Raw genomic sequence first — 21,651 nt, 5'->3', positions numbered from 1 at the left:
TTTAGGGGGTCGTGTTCAGCAATGAGGAAACTGAGGAAAGCCTCTACAGGATCCATAAGCTTCCCTCTTCTTCAGGTAAGTATGTCTTTTTTAATCCAAGGGTTGCCTCGGGTACACTTTAATTAATTGCTGTGCAAACAAAGTTGAGAAAGTTCCTAGCACCAAAAACACAGCAGAAGCCTTTCTGCATTATTTACGCCTCAGTACACCTCAACACAACCATAGAATTTTGTAATGCAAAGGCAATCTTCTCAATTAGCCTCTGAGTGGAGTGAAAATTTGAATTATTGACCCTTCCAGTAACTGACACACACACACACACACACACACACACACACACACACACACACACACACACACACACACACACACACACACACACCTTAATTATCATTTTAAACTTGGCATCACTACCTAGTGAGTCAATGGAAAACTGGTATTTTCATTCGCAAAACAGTCAGCAGAGCTCATTCAGTTATCAGTTTTTCAGCCTATGTGATACAGCAATACACAATAAATGATCAGGTACCAGAATGTACATAGAGGTGGAAAGTATGCACACACATACCACAGCAGTAAAAAAAACACACCAGGGGAGAGAGTTCTGCCCTTTCCAGCCTACATCCTGCACGCTTATCTGGTCTCAGGGAGTCCCTAAGTAATGAAGCTAGGAGGATAAGCTGCACATTTAATTTAGCAGCAAATGTACATTCCCGTCTTCACAAGCTTACCATATTAAAACTGTGTTTAATCAAAGCTACGACAAGATGGCTTGTATCCACTTTCACTCAACATATTTTTGACACAAGTTAAAGCATTTTCTCTTCCCTTGTGTAGTACTGAGTTATGCACAATGCTAGGAGATGCTAATGGCCTCGACTTCTAGATTTCCCTTCCAAATGTACACGAAGCAGGGGAATTCTGTCATCCACAATCATTGTTTGGAACAGAAAAGTACGTCTGGTCATAGTTTACAAGCCCAGAGGTAAGGAAGCCTTTGCATTGCTAATAAAATATGACAGGCACAACTGCACTCTTGAAGTTTGTACACAAGTTATTCAGCTGGGAAGCGGGTGAAAGTAAGCACAATTAAACTCATAAATAATTAACTTCAGCATTTTTGCAGCAGACAATGCAGAGTGGACACAGTGTTGACTGGAGTTTTAGCATTTGGCTTTCTTCAGCATCTGACAATGCCTTAGGAGCGTATAGGGAGATGGACTAATCATGTTTTTTTAATACATTCCTGTTTCCCAGTCCACAGCAAGGTTACCCAGCTGTATAGCAATGTCCTTGGGGTAATAATGCTTTTCAGAGTTGACATTTCTACCACTGAATGATGCAGGTATACATTTCACAACACAGCCATTGTGTATTAAATCTTACTAATAAAGGATGCGGAGAATGTAGTATACATTTATTAAAGGACAAGTTAAGTGAGAGGGATATGAAGGCTGCCTATGTATTTCTCTTTAAACAATGCAACTTGTGTGGCTGTCCTGCTGCCTCTAATACCTTACGTTGGGGTATTAGATGTCATGATGTTGGGATTGCAGGGGGCTCAGACAGAGCAAGATCATCCACCAGGCAACCTAGGCAGGTGCTTGGGGCCTAGTGAGTGTCAAGGGGCCCACCTGTCAACTTCTCTGACCTCTCTCTATTTCAGCTTACCAAAAGAAACACAAAGGGGCACAAAGATAATCTTCTACCTTGCCTAGGGCTCTATTACATCATAATCCATCTCTGGGCTCAGACAAGCAAGACTCTGTAAAGCCTTCCAAAGGATAACAACTGTGATTCTTGTATTGGCATTAATTACAAAAGCAGAACATTCACAAAAAGTTGTATTTCTGTGTCTATTTCCTGTCTTTACCATGTAAGCTGATTATGGAATGAATAAGCTTATAAATATATAACCCTGTTCTCAGTCTCTTGGGGGGGGGGGGATAAATAACAGGGATTCCTTTGTTATTTAAGTACACCTGAAGTGAGAGGGACATGGAGGCTGCCATATACAGTATGTCTGAAATATCGGATCTGCGTGCTTGTTCAGGGTCTATGGCTAAAGGTATTAGACAGTGGAATCCGCAGGATAGCCACGCAATGTACAGATCATGGTTTAAAACAGAGGCGGACATAGGCCCGTGCAGGCTGTGCAGCAGCACAGGGGCCCCATGTCCTCTAAGGCCCATGCAGTTGGACCAGTTAGGGCCTGATTATCCTCTAGGCTTTTCTCCATGCATCTCTCTTTGAAACTCAAGAGAAACAGTGTTATTAACTTGTGCCCCAGTCATATACATGTTTAAAATGTGTGCTATATTAGTACAGTGCCTACAAAATGTGACCTAGGTTCATGTACTTTTATCTTATCGGCATTATTTGGATCCAGTCTTGATCTGTTATGTTCACACCCACTCACATGGGGCCGGCTTCATTTATTCTGCACAGGGGCCCATCGCTGGCTTTGTCCGCCACTGGTTTAAAAGGAAATCAATATGTAAGACTCCGTAGGTCCCTCAGCTTGGGTTCCTTTTAAAGACCCTAAAGATGCTTTTAAAAAACACCTGAACCAAGAGGTATATGTAGGTAGCCATTTATTTCCTTTTACACAATACCAGTTGCCTGGCAGACCTACTGATCTCTTTGACTGCAGTAGTGGCTGAATTACACATCTGAAACATCCAGTCAGACTTCAGTCAGGCCACGTACCCGATTTGCATGCTTGTTCAGGGTCTATGGCTAAAAGTATTGGAGGACGAAGGTCAACAGGATAGACAGTCAACTGGTATTGTGTAAAAGAAAATAAATGTGGCAGCCTCCATATACCTCTTAGTTCAGGTGTTCTTTAAAGGCGTCTTTAGAGTCTTTAAAAGGAACCCAAGCTGAGGGACATATGACATATTTATTTCCTTTTTAACAATGAACTGTACATTGCCTGGCTATCCTGCAGATCCACTGTCTAATACCTTTAGCTACAGACCCTGAACAAGAATGCAGAGCAGATATTTTGGACACAAATCTGACAAGATTACCTGCATGCTTGTGTGATTCAGACACTTCTGACCAGAATGATCAGCAGGACTGTCAGGCAACTGGTATTATTTAAAAGGCAATAAATATGGCAGCCTCCATATATGTCTCTCACCCTTGGGTTCCTTTAAAGTCTCCTACCCCATTACCCCTACCTCTTGGGGCACATAAGATGGGAACAAGCTTCTTGTCCTTAATTTGTATGGGGCAACTATTTCAAGGGGAGCAAAGAACATGCCTAATTACCCAGCACTCTTTTTCAGTGTTAATAACCCTGTGGGCTGGTATTGCTCTCATGGAGAGGGATGAGTGGATTCCCACAGTTACCATTTTGCCTACTGGGCAAATATATGGCTGCATAGGGAATAAGGGTCTTTTTTCCATTTAGAAAGCAATCATGCTGTGATTTGATTGTTTTCCTTCCCAATTTGCACTACTGCGATTGAGCTCTTATACAAAGTCTAGGAGCTCAACTATACCAAAAATTCAAGCAGGATGATGAGTGCACTCAGAAGCAATTGGAATTGGATCTCAAATACTAGTAGTGAGAAGACAAAGACAAAGTACAGCACTGAGAAAGGGCCCTCAGGGGTAAATATGTAGATGGTCATGTTTTTTTTTAATATTTAAACAAAAAAAAATCAAAAACAACAAACAAATGTCAAACTCTGTGCTCGTGAACAATGTTTACAGAAAGTATCCAAAGGGCATCACCATGCAGCATATACATTTTCTATAAATTATAATTGCGTACATGGAAAAAGGGTGCTGGGAAATTTGGACACCCAAAATATCGGCTAGTAGAATACTGGCAAATTTACAGATATTCTACTACTACAAAGTTTATATTAAGATAGCAAAATATCAGTAAAGGGTACCGATAATTGATTACAGCTAAACCTAACCCTATTTTCACACAGAACCCTCCCATCTACCTACACCTAACACTAACCAACAACCCACCAATCCCCAACCACCCCTCGACCCCACCTCAGACGATGCTTAACCCTAACCCTCTCCCCGATGCCTAACCTTAAATCCCTCTTCCCATGCCTAACCTTAACCCCCTTCTCCCCCCCCAAACACCACCAAAGATGCCCAATTGTTATTTATATGAAGTGCAATGGGTGCAACAGTGGCTGGAAACGGAATTAGAGAGATACTTTTTACTTTTGAACATAAAATAGCAACAACAACAAAAAAACGTGTGGAGCAGCAAATTGAATATATGTACATCTGCAGCAATTTAGGAGTTTCACTTTAAGATCTGGCAGTGAAGCAGCTAAACCAGTAACACTAGAATTTCATGCTGCTACTCCATTTACGTGAGATTTGCTCGAATACTTTGAAAGTACCTGCACTTCCCTCTTATGGATCCCCCTTTGTGGTCGGTGAATTTTTTTTCACCTAACCACCACTTTTATTTCAACTAAACGGTGTTATCCGTATTTCAACATGTTACATCTTAACTGTCGCCAGTGTCTACAGTGGAGAGAATTTCCCTCGATTCTTATTCTGCTGCCTCAAAAGGCTTTGATGTGAACCTGATAGTGTCTCTATCAAAGGAAGGGGGGAAAAAAAACTGCTCTTAAAGCCAAACTAGGATCTGGTCCTCCCTCATGTACAAGAAAGGTTCACTCCTGCCTGTGAATCAAACGTTGTTGTATTCGCTCTAAAAGCTAGTGTTCTATTGCTGAAGAGAACTAGACCATCATATTCTGGATAAACAACACAACCTAGACTTCTAATGAGGAGCCTTCTAATGCCTTGCCCTTTACCAGGTCTACCAATAACATTAACATACGAGTGAAGTAGGTGGTTAGCAAAAAGAAATGTCCTATGAGGCATTATGAAGGTTTTATGAAACCCCCTCCCCCCCCCACCTCCCAGTATGTGCTTAACACTAACCTAGAAACCGGAAATAGGAGGTTTTATAAACATCCATTTTATGCACGGGCATAAAGTGGTTAAGAGGAAATACATAAAGCAGCCTCCATATCCCTCTCACTTCAGTTGTACTTCAAAACAATGCTCCCCTGAGACAGCAAAATCAAAGTGACATTTTTACCTTTTAGATACAAAATAAAGACAATTGAATTCTAGGAAAGTCCTAGTTAGGATTAGGATTGCAGATGCAGTTATCTATGTTTGCAGTTTATTTTCACCTTAAAATGAAAAAAAAAAAACCTTAGTTTTTTTTTTTTTTACTTGACAGCATAGTGCTAGATATGCTTAGGAAAATATATGTGGTGTGCTAATTAAAGGCTTACAAACGTCTGACATTTCAGTTGCTGAACACCTGCTAAATAACGTGCATACAGGAAAGCCATCCTACAGAAACAAGTTAACAGTCAATTGTGTTATATAAGCCCTTTGATATGCTAAAGAAAAATATACTTCAGTTTGGTAAACAAATGCCTCTTTCAATCTAAACTGGACAACAAAATAGTCGTGTTTTTATGTCAGTCTAATTAAAGTAATTTGCTGCGCTAAAAGCGATCTCCCAAAACAGTTTCTATGGAAACACAACTTTCTTGAGAACACAAATGTGGGTGTACTGTTATTGGTGCTAATAATACAAAACCCAGCCCACAGAGTTAGTCATCTCTTTATTTTTCTTATTTTTTTTCAAAGTCATCAACACCACTATATATAATCAGCAGCAATTACAAGGCTTGGCTTTGAGGGATTGCTTGCCATGTCTGCGTTTCTGTCATCCTGCAATCTTGTAGTATGCCGCGGCCCCAGAACGATGTGATCAAAGTTGTTTTTCTGTGAAAGTGTGGGAGAATACTAGGAAACATCTATTTTTTTCATCATTCTCCGAGGAATGCTGAAAAGCAAATGACTGGAAATATACGGAGATACTTTCCACAATCATCTGAACTATGTCGCTGCACCTGTGTGCAAGATCAAATTTTACATCCTTGAGGTTGAAAAGCTGTGTGCAAGGTCCAATTATTTGCATCTCGTTGGTCATCCCTTCTTTTAACCACACTTGCAGCTGTAAACAAAAGTGATGTCACAAGGCCCGAGTTCAAGATGCAACACACACAATTGCTAATGCTCACTCAGCTCCCGGTATATCAATTTCCTACCTTTATCTGGTCAGCAGGCGCCTGTCAGCCAATCAAGTGCACAGTTATACACCCTTTGCTGGCCGTACCAAATCTAGTAGGAATTGCATAAATTAGCATTCAGGTGTGAGGCTTCGGTCTGACGTAATCATAGATTATGTCACTTGCAGGACCACCCCGTGTAGGCACTGCTCCCACAGGGGTCCCTCCCTAACTACTCACCTGTCACCCGCATCCTGGAAGCTGCAAAACAATAATTTAAAACCCCAATCACTTGTTCACACAACAGCTGGGGGCCGCGGACTCTCTCACTCCCCGAAACTCTCATCACCAGGGAATTCACCCCCACTCCCTCTATACTGAATGCTGACTGCAATACACACAATTGCTCACTCCCAGCTCTGGCAATTTGTGTGTTGCAATCAGCATTCAGTATAGAGGCAGTGGGGATGAATTCCCTGGTGGTGAGAGTTCCCGGGGCCCACCCACACTTTCCTCTAGATATTGGATGGTGAATTGGGGACCCTGGCCAGTGAGAGAGTCCGGGGCCCCAAGCTGTCGTGTGAACCAGTGTTTGTGGTTCCAAGTTCAAGATGCATAACATTTACATGACATTTGAATGCAAGGACACATTATTTGATCATTGATCATCCCTACTGTCTACACATCTGAGTTATCCTGGAAGTGTGCAGATAACTAAGGGTACAGTAGCTTCTCATTAGGTAATTGTGCAAGGCAGTGCATTATGGCACTCCATCATGTGTTATTTTACTTTCATTGTTTAAGTAAAGCTGCATACACACGTTAGATCCAAATCTATAGAAAATGAACAATCAATGAGCGATCAGATGATAATCTTCAAAAAGTAGTTTGCAAAAGTGCTTCTTATGGTCTGAAAAATATGGTACTTCCAAGATTCTATGGAATTTAGTAGTCTCCACTCAGACTTACTACACATTTAGGCATCTTTCACACCAAGACGTTGCATTAGGTGCTACGTTTAGGTCGCATAACGTGCCCCTAACGCAACGCATGGTGGTGGTGGCAGAGGACGTTAGCAAAGAGTCACATTAAGCGGCTCTTTGATGCGTACTGTAGTGCGCATGCGCTGGTGGAGACCACGTGAGCGGAACACTACGCATCACGTGGTCCCGCCAGTGACGTCAGCACAGTGCAGTGAATATTAATTAGCCATGTGGCTAATCACTATGCCTGTGCAAGCAGGCTAACGCGGCAAAGCCACTCTAACGCCGTAGCATGCTGCACTTCAGATTGACGTTCAGCGTTACAATGTCATGCAACGTGGGCACTGTGAACAACCCATTGCAGTTACATTGCTGTGCGTTGGTGAGTGTTACAGGCTGCACTAACGTGCGCCTGTAACGTCTTACTGTGAAAGCAGCCTAAGGCTACTTTTAAGACTTCCTGAAAAAGCAGGATCACAGCGTAACAGAGGTAAAAATGTTGCATCAAACATTTTGAGTGTATAGTGCATAGACAGTATACTTCACTGCAACTGCTAAGGCACACATTTTGCATTACCACACTGCATGCATTGCATTATGTCAACCGATTCTGTTGCACCACTCTGCTGACACATCAATGTGAACATAACATTATAATATAATTAGCAATGTGATTATATTGTCCAATGTACCACAACGTGTTATTGTGAACATAGCCTTAGACTAGATTCTCCGTGGGCATTGGGTTCTCATCAAAAGTAGGGAATGCAACAGAAAATTTGGACCACATTTTTTCTGTGTGCTGTAATGCATACAGTGAAGCATACAGTCAATGAAAAGTATGTTTCACTGTTAAAGCAATACTGAAGCGAATAAGAAAAAAAAAAGACATTCACCTATGGAGAGGTAAGGCTCTGGATCCTATATAGCATCTTTACAGTTCTCTCTTGGTATCCTCGTTGCAGTGCTGTCCCCAAAGGGCATCAGAAGACTGGTGGCTTCTGAAGACTGGCAGCTCCTGCACATGCACAGTACATAGCCACCCATCTTCTGAAGAACTCATGGACATGAGTGCGTCTAAACCTGCTAAGAATCCCTAAAGGCATATTTGACCAGTTGGTGAAACACCTGCAAAATGGGTGACATAGCTTGAACCAGGGCACAGAGAGAATCAGAAAGGCACTAGATCCAGAGCCTTCCTTCTGCATAGGTGAGTTTCTGCCTTTTTCTCCATTAGGTCGCTTCAGCACTTTAACACACGTTTTGAGTTAATACATTGCATGCAGTGCGTTGGGATGCAACACGATGTTAGGCCGCACCAGCAGGACTGTGAATGTTGCATCAGTATTTAATCACAGTGAGGAAAGCCACATTACAATATGGCCATTACGTTGCACCACAACGCCTTACTGTGGACCAGGGCAGAAAAAAAAACATGTACACACTATAGAATATATGAACCATGTGGTGTATAGGGTGGATGCTTAATACAGGGACATGAGATGTAAGGAGTCTCGACACAATGGGACAAAGGGATGCACAAGGAAGCAGAGGTAGCACAAGGGGACAGAAGGAGGCACATGTGGGGGGGGGGGGGCAGAAGGAGGACATGGAAGACAGGAGGAGGCACACAGGTGAGTCAGAAGGAGGCAAAGTGGGACAGAAGGTGACACACAGTGGGATAGAGGGAGGCACACGGGGACAGAGGGAGGCACACAGAGGGACAGTAGGAGGCAGAGGAGCTAGAAGGCAGCACAGAGGGACAGAAGGAGGCACAGTGAGACAGAAGGAGGTACAGTGAGACAGAAGGAGGCACAGGGAGACAAGAGGCACAAAGGGGACAGAAGGAAGCACAAAGGGGGACAGAAGGAAGCACAAAGGGAGACCAAAGAAAGCACAAAGGAGGACAGGGGGCTAGAGTTGGCATAGGGGGCAGAAGGAGGCACAAAGGGGGACAGAAGAAGGCACAAAAGGGGACAGCAGGACACAGAACTTCCTGCTTCTGCACACAGAAGAAGGTAGTGGAACACCTGTGGGAGTGGGGCTTAGTCCCTGGGTGGGGCTTAGTTCAGGGGCAGGGCTTAATCCAGGGGTGTGGCACCTCCCCCAGGGCCAATGGCTCTCCAGGCAATAGTTTGTAATGCCTATGCCTAAAAATGCCCCTGCTGTGAACTTGGCCTTACTGTTTAAAGGCAGATCAGCCTTAGAACCACTTCATCTGCTGCATCTTCGTTCTACGCAACACTAAAGATGTGGTTGTTCGCTGCCTTGGTTTATAAAGAAAAATCCATTGCTGGAATGGAATTGCTGAAATGGACTTAGGCATAAACAAACAATTTAAGAAATATCACAAAATAAAAATAATTGCAAATTTTAAATTCAGATAGGTGCATATTTGTGGGCATTCCAGTTTGATACTGATTCCACTTTCCGCGGAATTGTATTTAATTTTGGGTGGAAATTGGTCATTGTGATATACCCAAGAGATCTTTTTTCTCTTGGGTATATCACAATGGTACATGCTAAGCTGGCTTCAGCATGTAGCATTGTAGTGTGTTGTGTTGGTGGTATAATGGTTAGGATAGCAGCCTACAGAGCGGTAGGCCTGGGTTTGATTCCCAGCCAATGCGAGTTGGCTTTTGACATGCTACAAATCCTTAAGCAAGCTAATTTTTCTCTTGGATAGATCATAATGGTACATGCTACGCTGGCTTCAGCATGTAGTGTTGGTGGTGGTATAGTGGTGAAGTGAGCTACCTACCACGCACTCAGACCTGGGTTCAATTCCCAACCAAGGTATGCAAGCTGGCTTTTGAAATACTACAATTCCCTGGAAGACAAGATCCTCCTCCCTCCAGGAGTAGGGAGAGAGGGAGGAGGGAGAGAGAGTAATATAAAGAATAACAATCAGCTAGGAACAAGCCTACAAGAGCCTAACTAAACGCTCCCTAGCAGAGTCTGTCAGCAGCTGTCCCTTAACTAATTACTGTAGGCAGACGAGTGAGTAAAACGACAGGAGAACCTTGCCTTTTATAAGGGGGGGGGGGCTCCAGGAGTGAGTGTAGTCTGATTGGTGACAATGTGCCTGCTGACTGTGATGTAGAGGGTCAAAGTTCTGCTCAATGGAGGATTATGGGGGTGAATCGAACGTCCACAAAAGTTCGCCTTCACCGGCGAACGCGAACCACCCAAAGTTCGCATGGAACAGTTCGCGGGCGAACCGTTCGGGCCATCTCTTGCGCAGAGGAGAGAGCCCAAGATGAGGGGGGACCATCCACCCTCCCTGCCGATGTGTGGCCATGGCTTTCCCCCCATGCTGGACCATGACCTTCTACAGGTGTTCTGGCTCTGTTGACGTTTTACTTTTAAAATATATGCCACATTCACCATGTCCTGTTTTATTTATAGCTCAGAGTGGCACAAGCAGTGCATATTAAAGGTGTTTACACTCGTGACTGCCAAAGCACTTTATTGACCTGAGGAAGTGGGCCAGCACCCATGAAATGCATTCTCTTATGTGCATGAATCATCATTCTTCCATTAAACATGCTTTTTCTTTCAAAGGAGGAAAGACAAAATGGGCCAAATGCAATTCACCTTTTCTCCTGAGTTTTCTCCTAGGAGATAATTTTTCATCTTCTATTTAAAATAAATTTTGAGCACTTTGCTATGGAAATAGTACCAAAAAGTAGGTGAAAAAGTAAAGCCAAAATTATTATGAGTATTTGTTTGCTTGCTGGTGGGTTAAAAGACATGTTGACAAGTTATAAAAATATCACTTTGGAGAAAACTCAGTTGAAAAAGTGAATTACATATGGCCCCTGGGCCCTTATTCAATTCACTTTTTCCTCTATGTTTTCGCCTAGGAATTAATTCTTCATCTTCTGTTTAAAGGACACCTGTAATGAACTTAAAAAAAAAAGTTGAACTTACCTGGAGCGTTTACCAGCCCCCTGCAGATGTCCTGTGCCGGCGCTGGGACAAAAAACGATCCTCCGGTCCCCTGTCGCGGCTTACTTTCGGTTTTGCCGACTTACAAGTCGATGGCCACTGCGCGCCTGTGCAGCCTTGGCCCTGCGCATCTTTATTCACACTCCATATGCCAGGAGCATCCTGCTCAGGCGCAGTACCCTCCCAGTGTCGTGAACGTGAGCGAGGACATGCACATCCAGGGCCGCACAGGCGCAGTGGCCCGCCGACTGCAAAACTGAAAGTGGGCACAGTGGGGGACCGAAGGATCACTTTGTCCCGGCGCAGGCACAGGATGTCTGCAGGGGGCTGGTGGAAGCCCCAGGTAAGATCAACTTTTTTTTAACTTCATTACAGGTTTCCTTTAAAATAATTTTCAGCACTCTGTCATATTCTAGGTAAGAGAGATTTGGCCCGATCCAATTCCCATGGATGCAGTTATATAAGTGATATACACAGAACATAGAACATGGGAACTATGGGAACTATTACATTCCAGGGCCCACCTGCACCTACCTCTAGGTATTGCATGGTGGTTTGGGGGCCCCAGCCAGTGAGGGAGTCCTGGGCCCCCAGCTGTCATGTGAACCAGTGTTTGTAGTTTTAAATTCTTTTTTTTTTTTGCAGCTTCCAGGATGCGGGCGACAGGTGAGTGGTTAGGGAGGGACCCCTGTGGGAGGGATGCCTGCACAAGGCGGTCCTGCTAGCGACATACGATTACGTCCGACCAAAGTCTCCCACCTGAATGCTGCCTTATTTATGCAATTCCTGCTAGATTTGGTACAGCAAGCAAAGGGTGTATAACTGTGCACCTGATTGGCTGACAGGCGCCTGCTGACCAGATAAAGGTAGGAAATCGCTTTAGCTGGGAGTGAGCAATTGTGTGTGTTGCTGTTTGCATTAAGTTCAGAGGCAGTGAGGGTGAATTCCCTGGGGATGAGAGTTCCCGGGGCCCACCCGCACTTTGCTCTAGGTATCGCATGGTGGTGTAGGGGCTCCGGCCAGTGAGAGAGTTCGGGGCCTCCAGCTGTCGTGTGAACCAGTGTTTGTGGAACTATTACATTGCTCGGGATTTCAGCGCAATGCTCAAAATGGGGCAATTTCAAAGAAGTTTGTCATCTGAATAAGTAACAGACACAATTTAAGCGATTTCTTATTTCTTTGTATAATGGAGGGATCAGCCCATCCTGGACACAATGCAATGCATTACAGAAAGTGACCATAAAGGCTTCTTAGTGATTTGTTTCTGCACATGACACAAACTAATGTTTATCTGGAATTGCGTATTCTGTTTGCCGTCTTATTTCTCTGGAGCAAGATATAAAGGCCTGAACACACTGCACTTTCTTTAGCAACACAGGTGGCCGTGCATTATAAACGAATGCATTGCATCTGCATAGCTCCCAACTGTCCCGCTTTCAGAGGGACAGTTCCCTCTTTGGGAGCCCTGTCCCTTTGTCCCTGTTTCCTCCTCATTTGTCCCTCTATGTAAATATATACATTTCTCTACTAAAAAATGTGTGCGTTTGACTCTAAACTTTATTCCCATTTTTAAAATTGATATTTTACTTAATTTTAAAATGCTAAAATAAAGGAAAATGAACCAGGATAGTAAGGACGAGTGAGATTTGAATTATAAAACATCATATTTTTCTTATAAAAGCTTTATTGTATGCGTGACTAAGGGTGTGACGGGGCGTGATCAGGGGTATGACGGGGTGTGACTTAAGTGTTCCTCTTTCTCATCTCACAAAGTTGGGAGGTATGCATCAGCTATGTTCTCTATTGCAGTGCGGCCCCACTCAACTATACTGAATGGGACTGCTCTGCATTGTGCTCAAAATGCAGTAGTGCATTGTGTCAACAAACTGCTGCATAGAGCATCAGTGTACCCATGAGGCAGTGCTATGTATGCACTGTGTGACGTACTAGTATATTGCATGGCAATTACTGCCCCAATCTGTAGACAATGGCCGTATGCAATTCACTTTTTCTCCTGAGTTTTCTCCTAGATGATATTTTAACACCTTGCCATAAAATGCCTTTTAAACCACCAGCAAGCAAGAAAATACTCAAATTTTGATAGTACTTTTTCATCTTTCATTTCTTCAATTGTAAAATGTGTAAACGCTTTTTTAAAGAAAATATGAAAAAATAGGCGCCAGCAACAAAGTAGAAGAGTTCTTCCACTGAAAGCATCAGGAAATATTCGAAGGCAGTAGTTAGTTTCCTTTAGCCCCCCCCCCCCCCTCTTCTAGAACAAGGGCAACTCACTGCAAAAGCAAAACTGTACAATAAATACAGAGTACACTGGGGGAATCACCGCATTAGCTTTTTACAGTATTAATTACACAATAAGGGAGCTGGTGTGGTGACGACATGCCAAAGAAGGAAAATGATACAAAGGAAAAGCTTGGCATGTGGGGTGATTATACAGCACACAAGGAGAATGGGATACTATCTCTAGTACTCCTGAAGCAGAACAGGATGAATAGATACATCAAGCCATACCATCACGGGACAGTCATGCAGAACAATGCAGGCTTTGGGCTTTCCAAAAAGAAAGTCTATCAGACTCAGTCAATGTAGCTTTTTTTCCTTTCAAGCGGAGCATCACCAGAGCACTATAAGAGTAGAAAACAAGGTTTAATGATGCCCATGGAATCACACACAGATATATATAGTGTGACAAGGCTGTGTTTCAGGCAATCATCTTAAACTATTGATTTTAAAAGTTTTAAAACAGTTGCAAAATAATCTAGTTACCCATCAATGATACAATCTTGACTGTACAATCTAACCAAATCTATGTAGTAGAAGGGTAATATGCTTTCCATGGATTCTTTATTGCATAGAAGTGGTTAGATTGTACAATCATTAATGGGCCCCTTTACCTATTAGCAGCTTTAATAGTGATCTGCTTTTCGGCAGAACTTGTTGCGCTGTAAAGTCTTGGAATGCTTTAATCTCTCTCTACTTGCAGAAAATATAAAAACTGAAAGCAAGAGTCCTCTGTTATTGTCTCACACTGCCCCCTAGTGACAAGTGGCCATAAATGCACATTACAGCAGTACTAATTAGACGCAAGGAAAATTAACAAGAAATAAAAAAAATGTGCTAAAATAAATTGGCCTAGAGCACTTGCAAGCCTCTAAATAAATTGGCTGCTAAAGGGTTAAACGCTTTTTTGTACGTTTTGAAATGGTCTATTGGATTGGACTATAAGTATATACTTTCTGGCGCTCCTATGTGATGATGAAATGATCAAATTTCTTTTAAAAGCACTCACAATTTAGGGCTGGGACCCACTTTCAAATCGCTAGCTATTTCCCTAAACGCTCTGCCAATGTAAATGGATGGGACAAATTCCACTAGAGCAATTGCGACAAGGCAAATCGCAATTGCAGGACATGCAGCATTTTGGGAGCGTTTCTATTCTAATGTATTGTATAGGAGCTGGGAAATCGCTCCCAAAATCTCTTGCAAAGCGCTGTCACAAATCACTAACGATTGCTATAGCGCTTTGTACTTTGTAGTGGGTTGCAGGCCTAATCCATCATTTCATGTGATCATTTTAGAACATCCAAATTGCTATAGAATGATCACACATGAATCCTGTGTGATGGGCATTTACTGTCACATAAAATAAAAGTTTAGGGACAAACCTAGAAATACCTAAACACCTTTTAGAGCCAAATTCTAAAACCCATACAAAACACAATCTCCCTGCAACCTGATCCATTTGTAGAATCCAAAAGCAGATGCACATATGCAGTAATCCCTGTATATGTACAGGAAAGTGCTGTTAGAGGAAATGATCATATGATCAACCCGTTAGACTGTGAGGCTCTCTTCCATAGCCTGGTTGCCAGGACACTACCGTCTCCTTCTCCACTAGATAATAGAAGAAGAAGAGGGCAAGTTAAGACCCAGGCAGGGCCTCTCCCACAACTCTTCTGGAACGCAGTGAGGGCAGACTGGGGAACATCTGTACAAGATCTGCTTTTGTACATACTGTTAACTACAAGGTAGACATGAATTTATTCCTCAGAGAATAAAAGTCATTCAGCAGAGATCAAAAGTAGGGAAATGTAAATTATGTGCAAATTCAATTAATTCTGAACATGCTTGCTGAGGGTTTTTAGGAGTATATAGTTCTTTCCACCACAACCACATAGAACAATTTACTGCTAGATAAAGCTAATAGAATGCAAAGAGTCCCTGCAGACAGAATATACATATATTTTTTTTTAAGCATGTTAATCACTATGCAGAAGGGAAGAAAATTGGATAATCTCTAAAGAGTACAATTATTTTGAGATGCAGTCTTCATTAAGATGTACTGCAAATCCACCAGCAAAGGAGAAATACTCTGCAAAACAAATTATATTTTCTTTATTTATATAGTATTGGCACTATAAGGCCACTTTTTTACAGGAGGTTAAAAGCAGTATATCCACCACCTGTCAGCTGCTCTTGTGCACCGGACTCTCCCTTGCTGATGCTTGGCATGGGCAGTGAGAGGCATCCGTTGCAGGCGGAGCACAGCCGCATTCAGACACAACTATATGTGGTTTTCAGCTGCTGGGTGGACCACTGCGTGACATACCAGGGGTTTCAATTGCTGATACGTGCGGGGTTACAAAGGCTGCCTTTTAGCTGCATTAAATTGCATCCAGAAGGAGCATATAAGATGGTAAACTGTACAACAAGCAAGCAGGTAAGCCGCCCATGTGAAAAAAGGTCTAGACTGAGGACAAGAAATATGGAGATCCATCTCTAAAGGAGCCAATATCCCACTTTCCTTGCTGCAGTCACACAAGCACCCATGTAAAGGTGCTCATTTGGTTTACGAACTCTGGGAAGAAACCAGCACATTAGAAGATGCCCTCCAAGGGACTTTTAACTCTCCAACACAGAGCTACTATCCACCACATACTGACTTGAGATGGTCCATGAGATGCAAATAATCCTAGCTTGCATGCAGATTTGATATAGATCCTATGCCTGGTACACACGATGCAATCTCAAGTACCCCTTGATGCATGCACATTGCTTAGACGTACTTTATAATTGTGTATAAATGCCTTCTAAACATTCATTGATGCTCTCGATTAATTATAAAGACTTATGGTCAGGTGTGGAGGCTGCAATACTGAAAATAGAGTCTAACATACTGATTGCACCATTTTCTATAGGACCAGCGCCTAAAAACAAATATACTGTTCACTGATAAAACCACCTAGAATTAAAGATCTAAAGCATACTTGCACATTAATCTTCTGCACACTCCAACTCACAAACACAATAACTTTCACAGATAGTTGCACTGGTGTAGGGAGACAGCAGGAAGAAACTTGATGGTTGATCAGCGTAAAACTTCTGCAGTCTTTTGTGCGCTACTACTTCCCACGTTCCATTTTCAGCAAAGATAGCGGTGCTTTTAGGCCTCTTTCAGAAGGGAGGCCGAACTGCCTGCATGCAGAGCAGTTCAGTCTACCGTTTGCTGCTCCTCCAGTGCAAATCAGGGGCAATTTTAATGCAGCCAAATTACAGCATTCATAACACCATGTGGGTCAAATGCAGACCAAGAAGAACTGAGTGGCAACACCCAGGGCCGCAATCAGAATTTTCTGGGCCCCATACAGGCCAAACCTACAGGTCTCCCCGACTCCCCTCTGCCCCCACACACCAAATCCTTATCTATAGTTATATTGTAGTAGCAGGCAGATACAGATAAATAGATTGTAATGGCAAGCAGTTAGCAATAGGTAGATTACAGAAGCAGGCAGGTAGTAATAGGCAGATAGTAGCAGGCAGGTAGTGATCATTAAAATTCTAGTGGCCAGCAGGTAGGGATAGGTAGATTTTAGTGGCCAGCAGGAAGGGATAGGTAGATTGTAGCGGCCAGCAGGTAGGCATAGGTAGATTGTAGAGGCCAGAAGTTAGTGATCGGTAGATTCTAGTGGCTAGAAGGTAGAGTGTAGTGACCACTGACACCTCCAAAACAGCTATTTCTTTAGGATTTTGGATAGGACTTGAACTTCACATTTAGGCACATTGTAGTCTTTGGAGAAGTGTCACTGTAAAGGGGGTCTTTTCCCAAGGTACTGAGACAGCAATTAAAACCGGATTAAAAAAAAAAAATATTTGAACCTTTTCTCAAACTATACAAAAACAAAATTTGGTCTGCCACTTTAATTAGCTATGCCATCTTAGCATAGGCTATGGTTTTATAGTAGTCGGACAACTACACATGAAAAGACAGAACATCAAGCTATGAACCGATTCTAAGAGGCATTTTCCAGCATAGTTTTATGAAGAATTCCAAGCTTTCACACACTACCTTGTGACTAATACAGATTAATTATATGTCCTGGCACTGGTGATCAGAAACCTGTGGCAGATGTTATGCAAAATTGGATGCAGTCCCTGCTGATGACGAGAATACTTCATGATCCAAGGAAACGAGTTCAGTCTGCCTCACCAATAGCAGATGAATGCTCCAAAAGTATCCATTGTTCTGGCAGTAACCCTTTCATAAACTGATATGCTCCCGACAGAAGTCAGGCTGCAGGAAGATGCACACTTTAGAAGTTTGTCAGAATGATAAGTAGGCATAAAAGATTTAATAAGTGCATTCAGTAATGTCATTTAGGAGTAACACAGTGGCCTAGTAATTACCACGCTTGCCCTGCAGTCTGACATTTTTGGGTTTGATGCCTGGGTTACTGTCCTAAACATGATATTGTTATGCCTGTTTTAGTTAACTGGGTTGTGAAAGATACATCACTACTGCATCAGTGACGCGAAGGGAGAGAATAGACCTGAAAGAAAATAAGAGTTGGAACAGATGGAGCATTCCTGGAGAGGCAAGTATCTGCTCTTTTCCTCACAGGTTAGATTTTAATAATAACAGAATTGTAATCAATACTTTGAAGGACTACTTAAGTTTTTCAATCATAGCAGGTAAACTCAATGACAAGTAAGGCATTGGTAAGCTTTTCCAGTGTTTGAGCAGGTTTCCATCCCATAAAATCACTGTCAGACCAACTGCAATAAAAATAAACTGGTGATCTTAGTATGAACCAACTTCTTTTATAACTGCTCTCAAGCCCAAAATAAGAATGAACAGGACCCAGTTAGTAACTTGCAATTAGGCAACTAACCAGCGGCGGCTCCAGCTTCAGAATTTGGGGGGGGGGGCTCAAAAGGGGCACAATGGCTGGCTGGCGGGGCTCAAGGGGGGGGAACTTGCAGCACGAGACAGGAGTGGGCATGGTCATGACATCATGTGGGCGGGGCAAACTGTAATGTAGTTGTACCAGCTAATGTAGTTACATAAAAAAAAAATATGAAGTAAATGCACGTAATGACAGACAGCCTTTCAATAATAAATGCACGCAATGACAGACAGCCTTTCACCAGTAAATGCATGTAATGAGAAACAGCCTTTCAATAGTAAATGCATGTAATGAGAGACAGTGTTTCACCAGTAAATGCACATAATGAGAGACAGCGTTTCCCCACTAAATCCACATAATAGACAGCCTTTCACCAGTAAATGCACATAATGAGAGACAGCGTTTCCCCACTAAATGCACATAAGAGACAGCCTTTCACCAGTAAATGCATGTAATGAGAGACAGCCTTTCACCAGTAAATGCATGTAATGAGAGACAGCCTTTCACCAGTAAATGCACGTAATGAGAGACAGCCTTTCACCACTAAATGCATGTAATGATATAGATGTCCCCAGTATATGTAGCCAGGGGTATATGTGCCCAGTATATGTAGCCAGGGGTATGTGTGCCCAGTATATGTAGTCAGGGGTATGTGTGCCCAGTATATGTAGCCAGGGGTATATGTGCCCAGTATATGTAGCCAGGGGTATATGTGCCCAGTATATGTAGCCAGGGGTATATGTGCCCAGTATATGTAGCCAGGGGTATATGTGCCCAGTATATGTAGCCAGGGGTATATGTGCCCAGTATAAGTAGCCAGGGGTATATGTGCCCAGTATATGTAGCCAGGGGTATATGTGCCCAGTATATGTAGCCAGGGGTATATGTGCCCAGTATATGTAGCCAGGGGTATATGTGCCCAGTATATGTAGCCAGGGGTATATGTGCCCAGTATATGTAGCCAGGGCTATATGTGCCCAGTATATGTAGCCAGGGCTATATGTGCCCAGTATATGTAGCCAGGGGTATATGTGCCCAGTATATGTAGCCAGGTGTATAGTTGTCCCCAGTATAGGTAGGTAGGACTAACCATGTGTATAGGCGTCCCCAGGAGGGGTGGAAGCGGAGAGAAGAGGAAGCCGTGTGGACAGCGGCGGAGAAGGGGGCCGTCTCCCCCCTCCCCTCACCTTGGGGCTCCCACTCTCTGCCTCGCTCCCCCCTCAGATATCAGCGGCTGGCGTCAGAAGACTTCCTCTCTTCCCAGCGCGGGAGAGAGAGATCTATCTGTGCGCCGCTACTCTGGTCTAGACTAGACCAGAGCGGCGCACAGATCAGCCGCGCTGGGAAGAGAGTGAGTCTTCTGACGCCAGCCGCTGATATCGGAGGGGGGAGCGAGGCAGAGAGTGGGAGCCCCAAGGTGAGGGAAGGGGGGGAGACGGCCCCCTTCTCCGCCACTGTCCACACAGCTTCCTCTTCTCTCTGTTTCCACCCCTCCTGCTGCTTGGCAACCCTGCGGAGGGGGTCTTTTGCAGGGGCTGACAGCTTGTCAGCTGGGGCTTAAGCCTGGGTAAGCCCCAGTGTAGCGCCGCCACTGCAACTAACGATCTTCAGCACCCTATGCTATAGATCTTACACACACACAGTGGAGTGTGGCATTAGGAGAGGTGGAATGTGATGCCAGGAGAAGTGGAATAATAAAGCCAATGCTCAAGTAAACTAAAACACACAAAAAAGTGGTTAATGCGCTCCTCTCAGTTAGCCCCAACAAAATTCCTACTGTAGATTGCTGCAATAAATTGGGGGCATCAACACCCTAGTTAATGTATGTAGCAGAGTATTTGCAGCGCTCGCACAGTAGTACAAAAGTCCAAAATGTCCAAGATCAGTGTCCACAAAATAATAGTACAATAAACGCTCACTGATGTCAGTTGCTGATTTGTTACAGATCAGCGATACAAGCTTTCATATATGAGGTGTAGTGTCTCTCCAGCGTAATCTTCTTTTACTCTACACTCAGAGATAGAGAGAAACCGCGTAATCCTGTATAGGCAATCACACTACATTTAAAGCCTTGTGTGTAGCTTTGCGACACTATTGCCTCCACCAGTCTCTCAAACAGATAGGGTACAGGCTCACCAGATAGGAGGGCTGACTATATAAGTGCAGCTTCAGTACATATCATCTGCCCGCTGTAGTGCCTCTTTCCACCGACTTTGAATGGCCCTAGAAAGAGGGCTCAGAGCAAAGACAAAACAACACAGCGTAATCCAGTCTCACGATGTTGCTTCCTTTCCCAACACGACCAGTCAAAAAACGAGCTCCAATCCACCAGCAAGTGCCTGGTTTGGCATGCTATATGCTCACTGGACAGGATGGCTGACCATTTATAGGACCAGCTTAAGCATTTAAAAATTATCCACAACTTCCAGACAATCCAGAAAATGGCATGGCAGGCCTTTAAAGCTCAAACAGAACGCCTAACATAGCATAATTCCATTTATTCCACAATTAAAAGAACAAGTATTGCACTCACAATGTATAAAAACATTTATTTTTTGGTGTAGGGTGCTTTAACCACTATCCATTCAGGGCAGCCATCGGGGGGGGGGGGGGGGGACGACGACGACAACTGACACTGCAGTGAGGGGCCCAGGGCTTCTGGGGGCCCTGCATCCCCCAAAGCACTGGAAGGGCCGCATGTGCTGGCTGCGGGCCTGTGGCTCACTAACAAGTACACCGCGATGCAGCACTGAGAGAAGAGTGACATCAGCGCTTGAACGTGGGGAGCAGATGAGTGAGCCCGCTACAGTGGACTTTCTGTACTGGGGCCTAACCTATATCTGGCTAAACGCTACCTATACTGGGCCACCACCTATACCTGGCTACCTACACTGGGGCTTGAACCACCTATACCCAGCTACCTATAATGGGGCACCACCTATACTTGGCTACCTTTACTGAGGGCACCACCTGTATCTGGCTACCTATACTGGGGCACCACCTATACTTGGCTACTTATACTGGGGCGCCTATAGCTTGCTACCTATACTGGGGGCAACTGTACCTGGCTAACCTATACTGGTGCACCACCCATACCAGGCTACCTATACTGGGGGCAACTATACCAGGCTACCTATACCAGGGCACCACCTATAGTGGAATACCTATACTGGGGCACCTGTATCTTGCTGGCCTATACTGGGGCACCAGCTATACCAGGCTACCTATACTGGGGGCATCTACACCAGGCTACCTATACTGGGGCACCACCAATAGCTGGCTACTTATACTGGGGAAACCTATATTTGGCTACCTATACTGGGAGCACCTATGCCTGGATACCTATACTGGGGGCACCTATACCTGGCTAGGGCAGGGGGACGAGCTGAGACAGAAGGGGACAAGAGGTAACACAGGGGGATAAAA

General features: G+C 43.8%; 1 protein-coding gene across 9 annotated transcripts in view; it reads right to left on the bottom strand.

Annotated features, from left to right (window-relative positions):
• The window catches only part of PPFIA2 (PTPRF interacting protein alpha 2), a 409,727-nt gene that overhangs the window by 194,191 nt on the left and 193,885 nt on the right, over positions 1-21,651 (bottom strand). Inside the window, exon 2 of one of the 9 annotated variants that reach the window (XM_068276862.1) lies at positions 13,553-13,665. The exons of the other annotated variants lie outside the window; for them this stretch is intronic. Coding sequence (XP_068132963.1) covers positions 13,553-13,555 — 3 coding nt within the window. The 5' untranslated portion in view covers positions 13,556-13,665. The remainder of the gene's footprint in view (positions 1-13,552; positions 13,666-21,651) is intronic. 9 annotated transcript variants of the gene reach the window in all.

Source organism: Hyperolius riggenbachi, chromosome 3, assembly GCF_040937935.1.
Source record: "Hyperolius riggenbachi isolate aHypRig1 chromosome 3, aHypRig1.pri, whole genome shotgun sequence".
In the NCBI taxonomy this organism is placed as follows: Eukaryota; Metazoa; Chordata; class Amphibia; order Anura; family Hyperoliidae; genus Hyperolius; species Hyperolius riggenbachi.
This window is presented reverse-complemented; position numbering and strand designations above follow the sequence as displayed.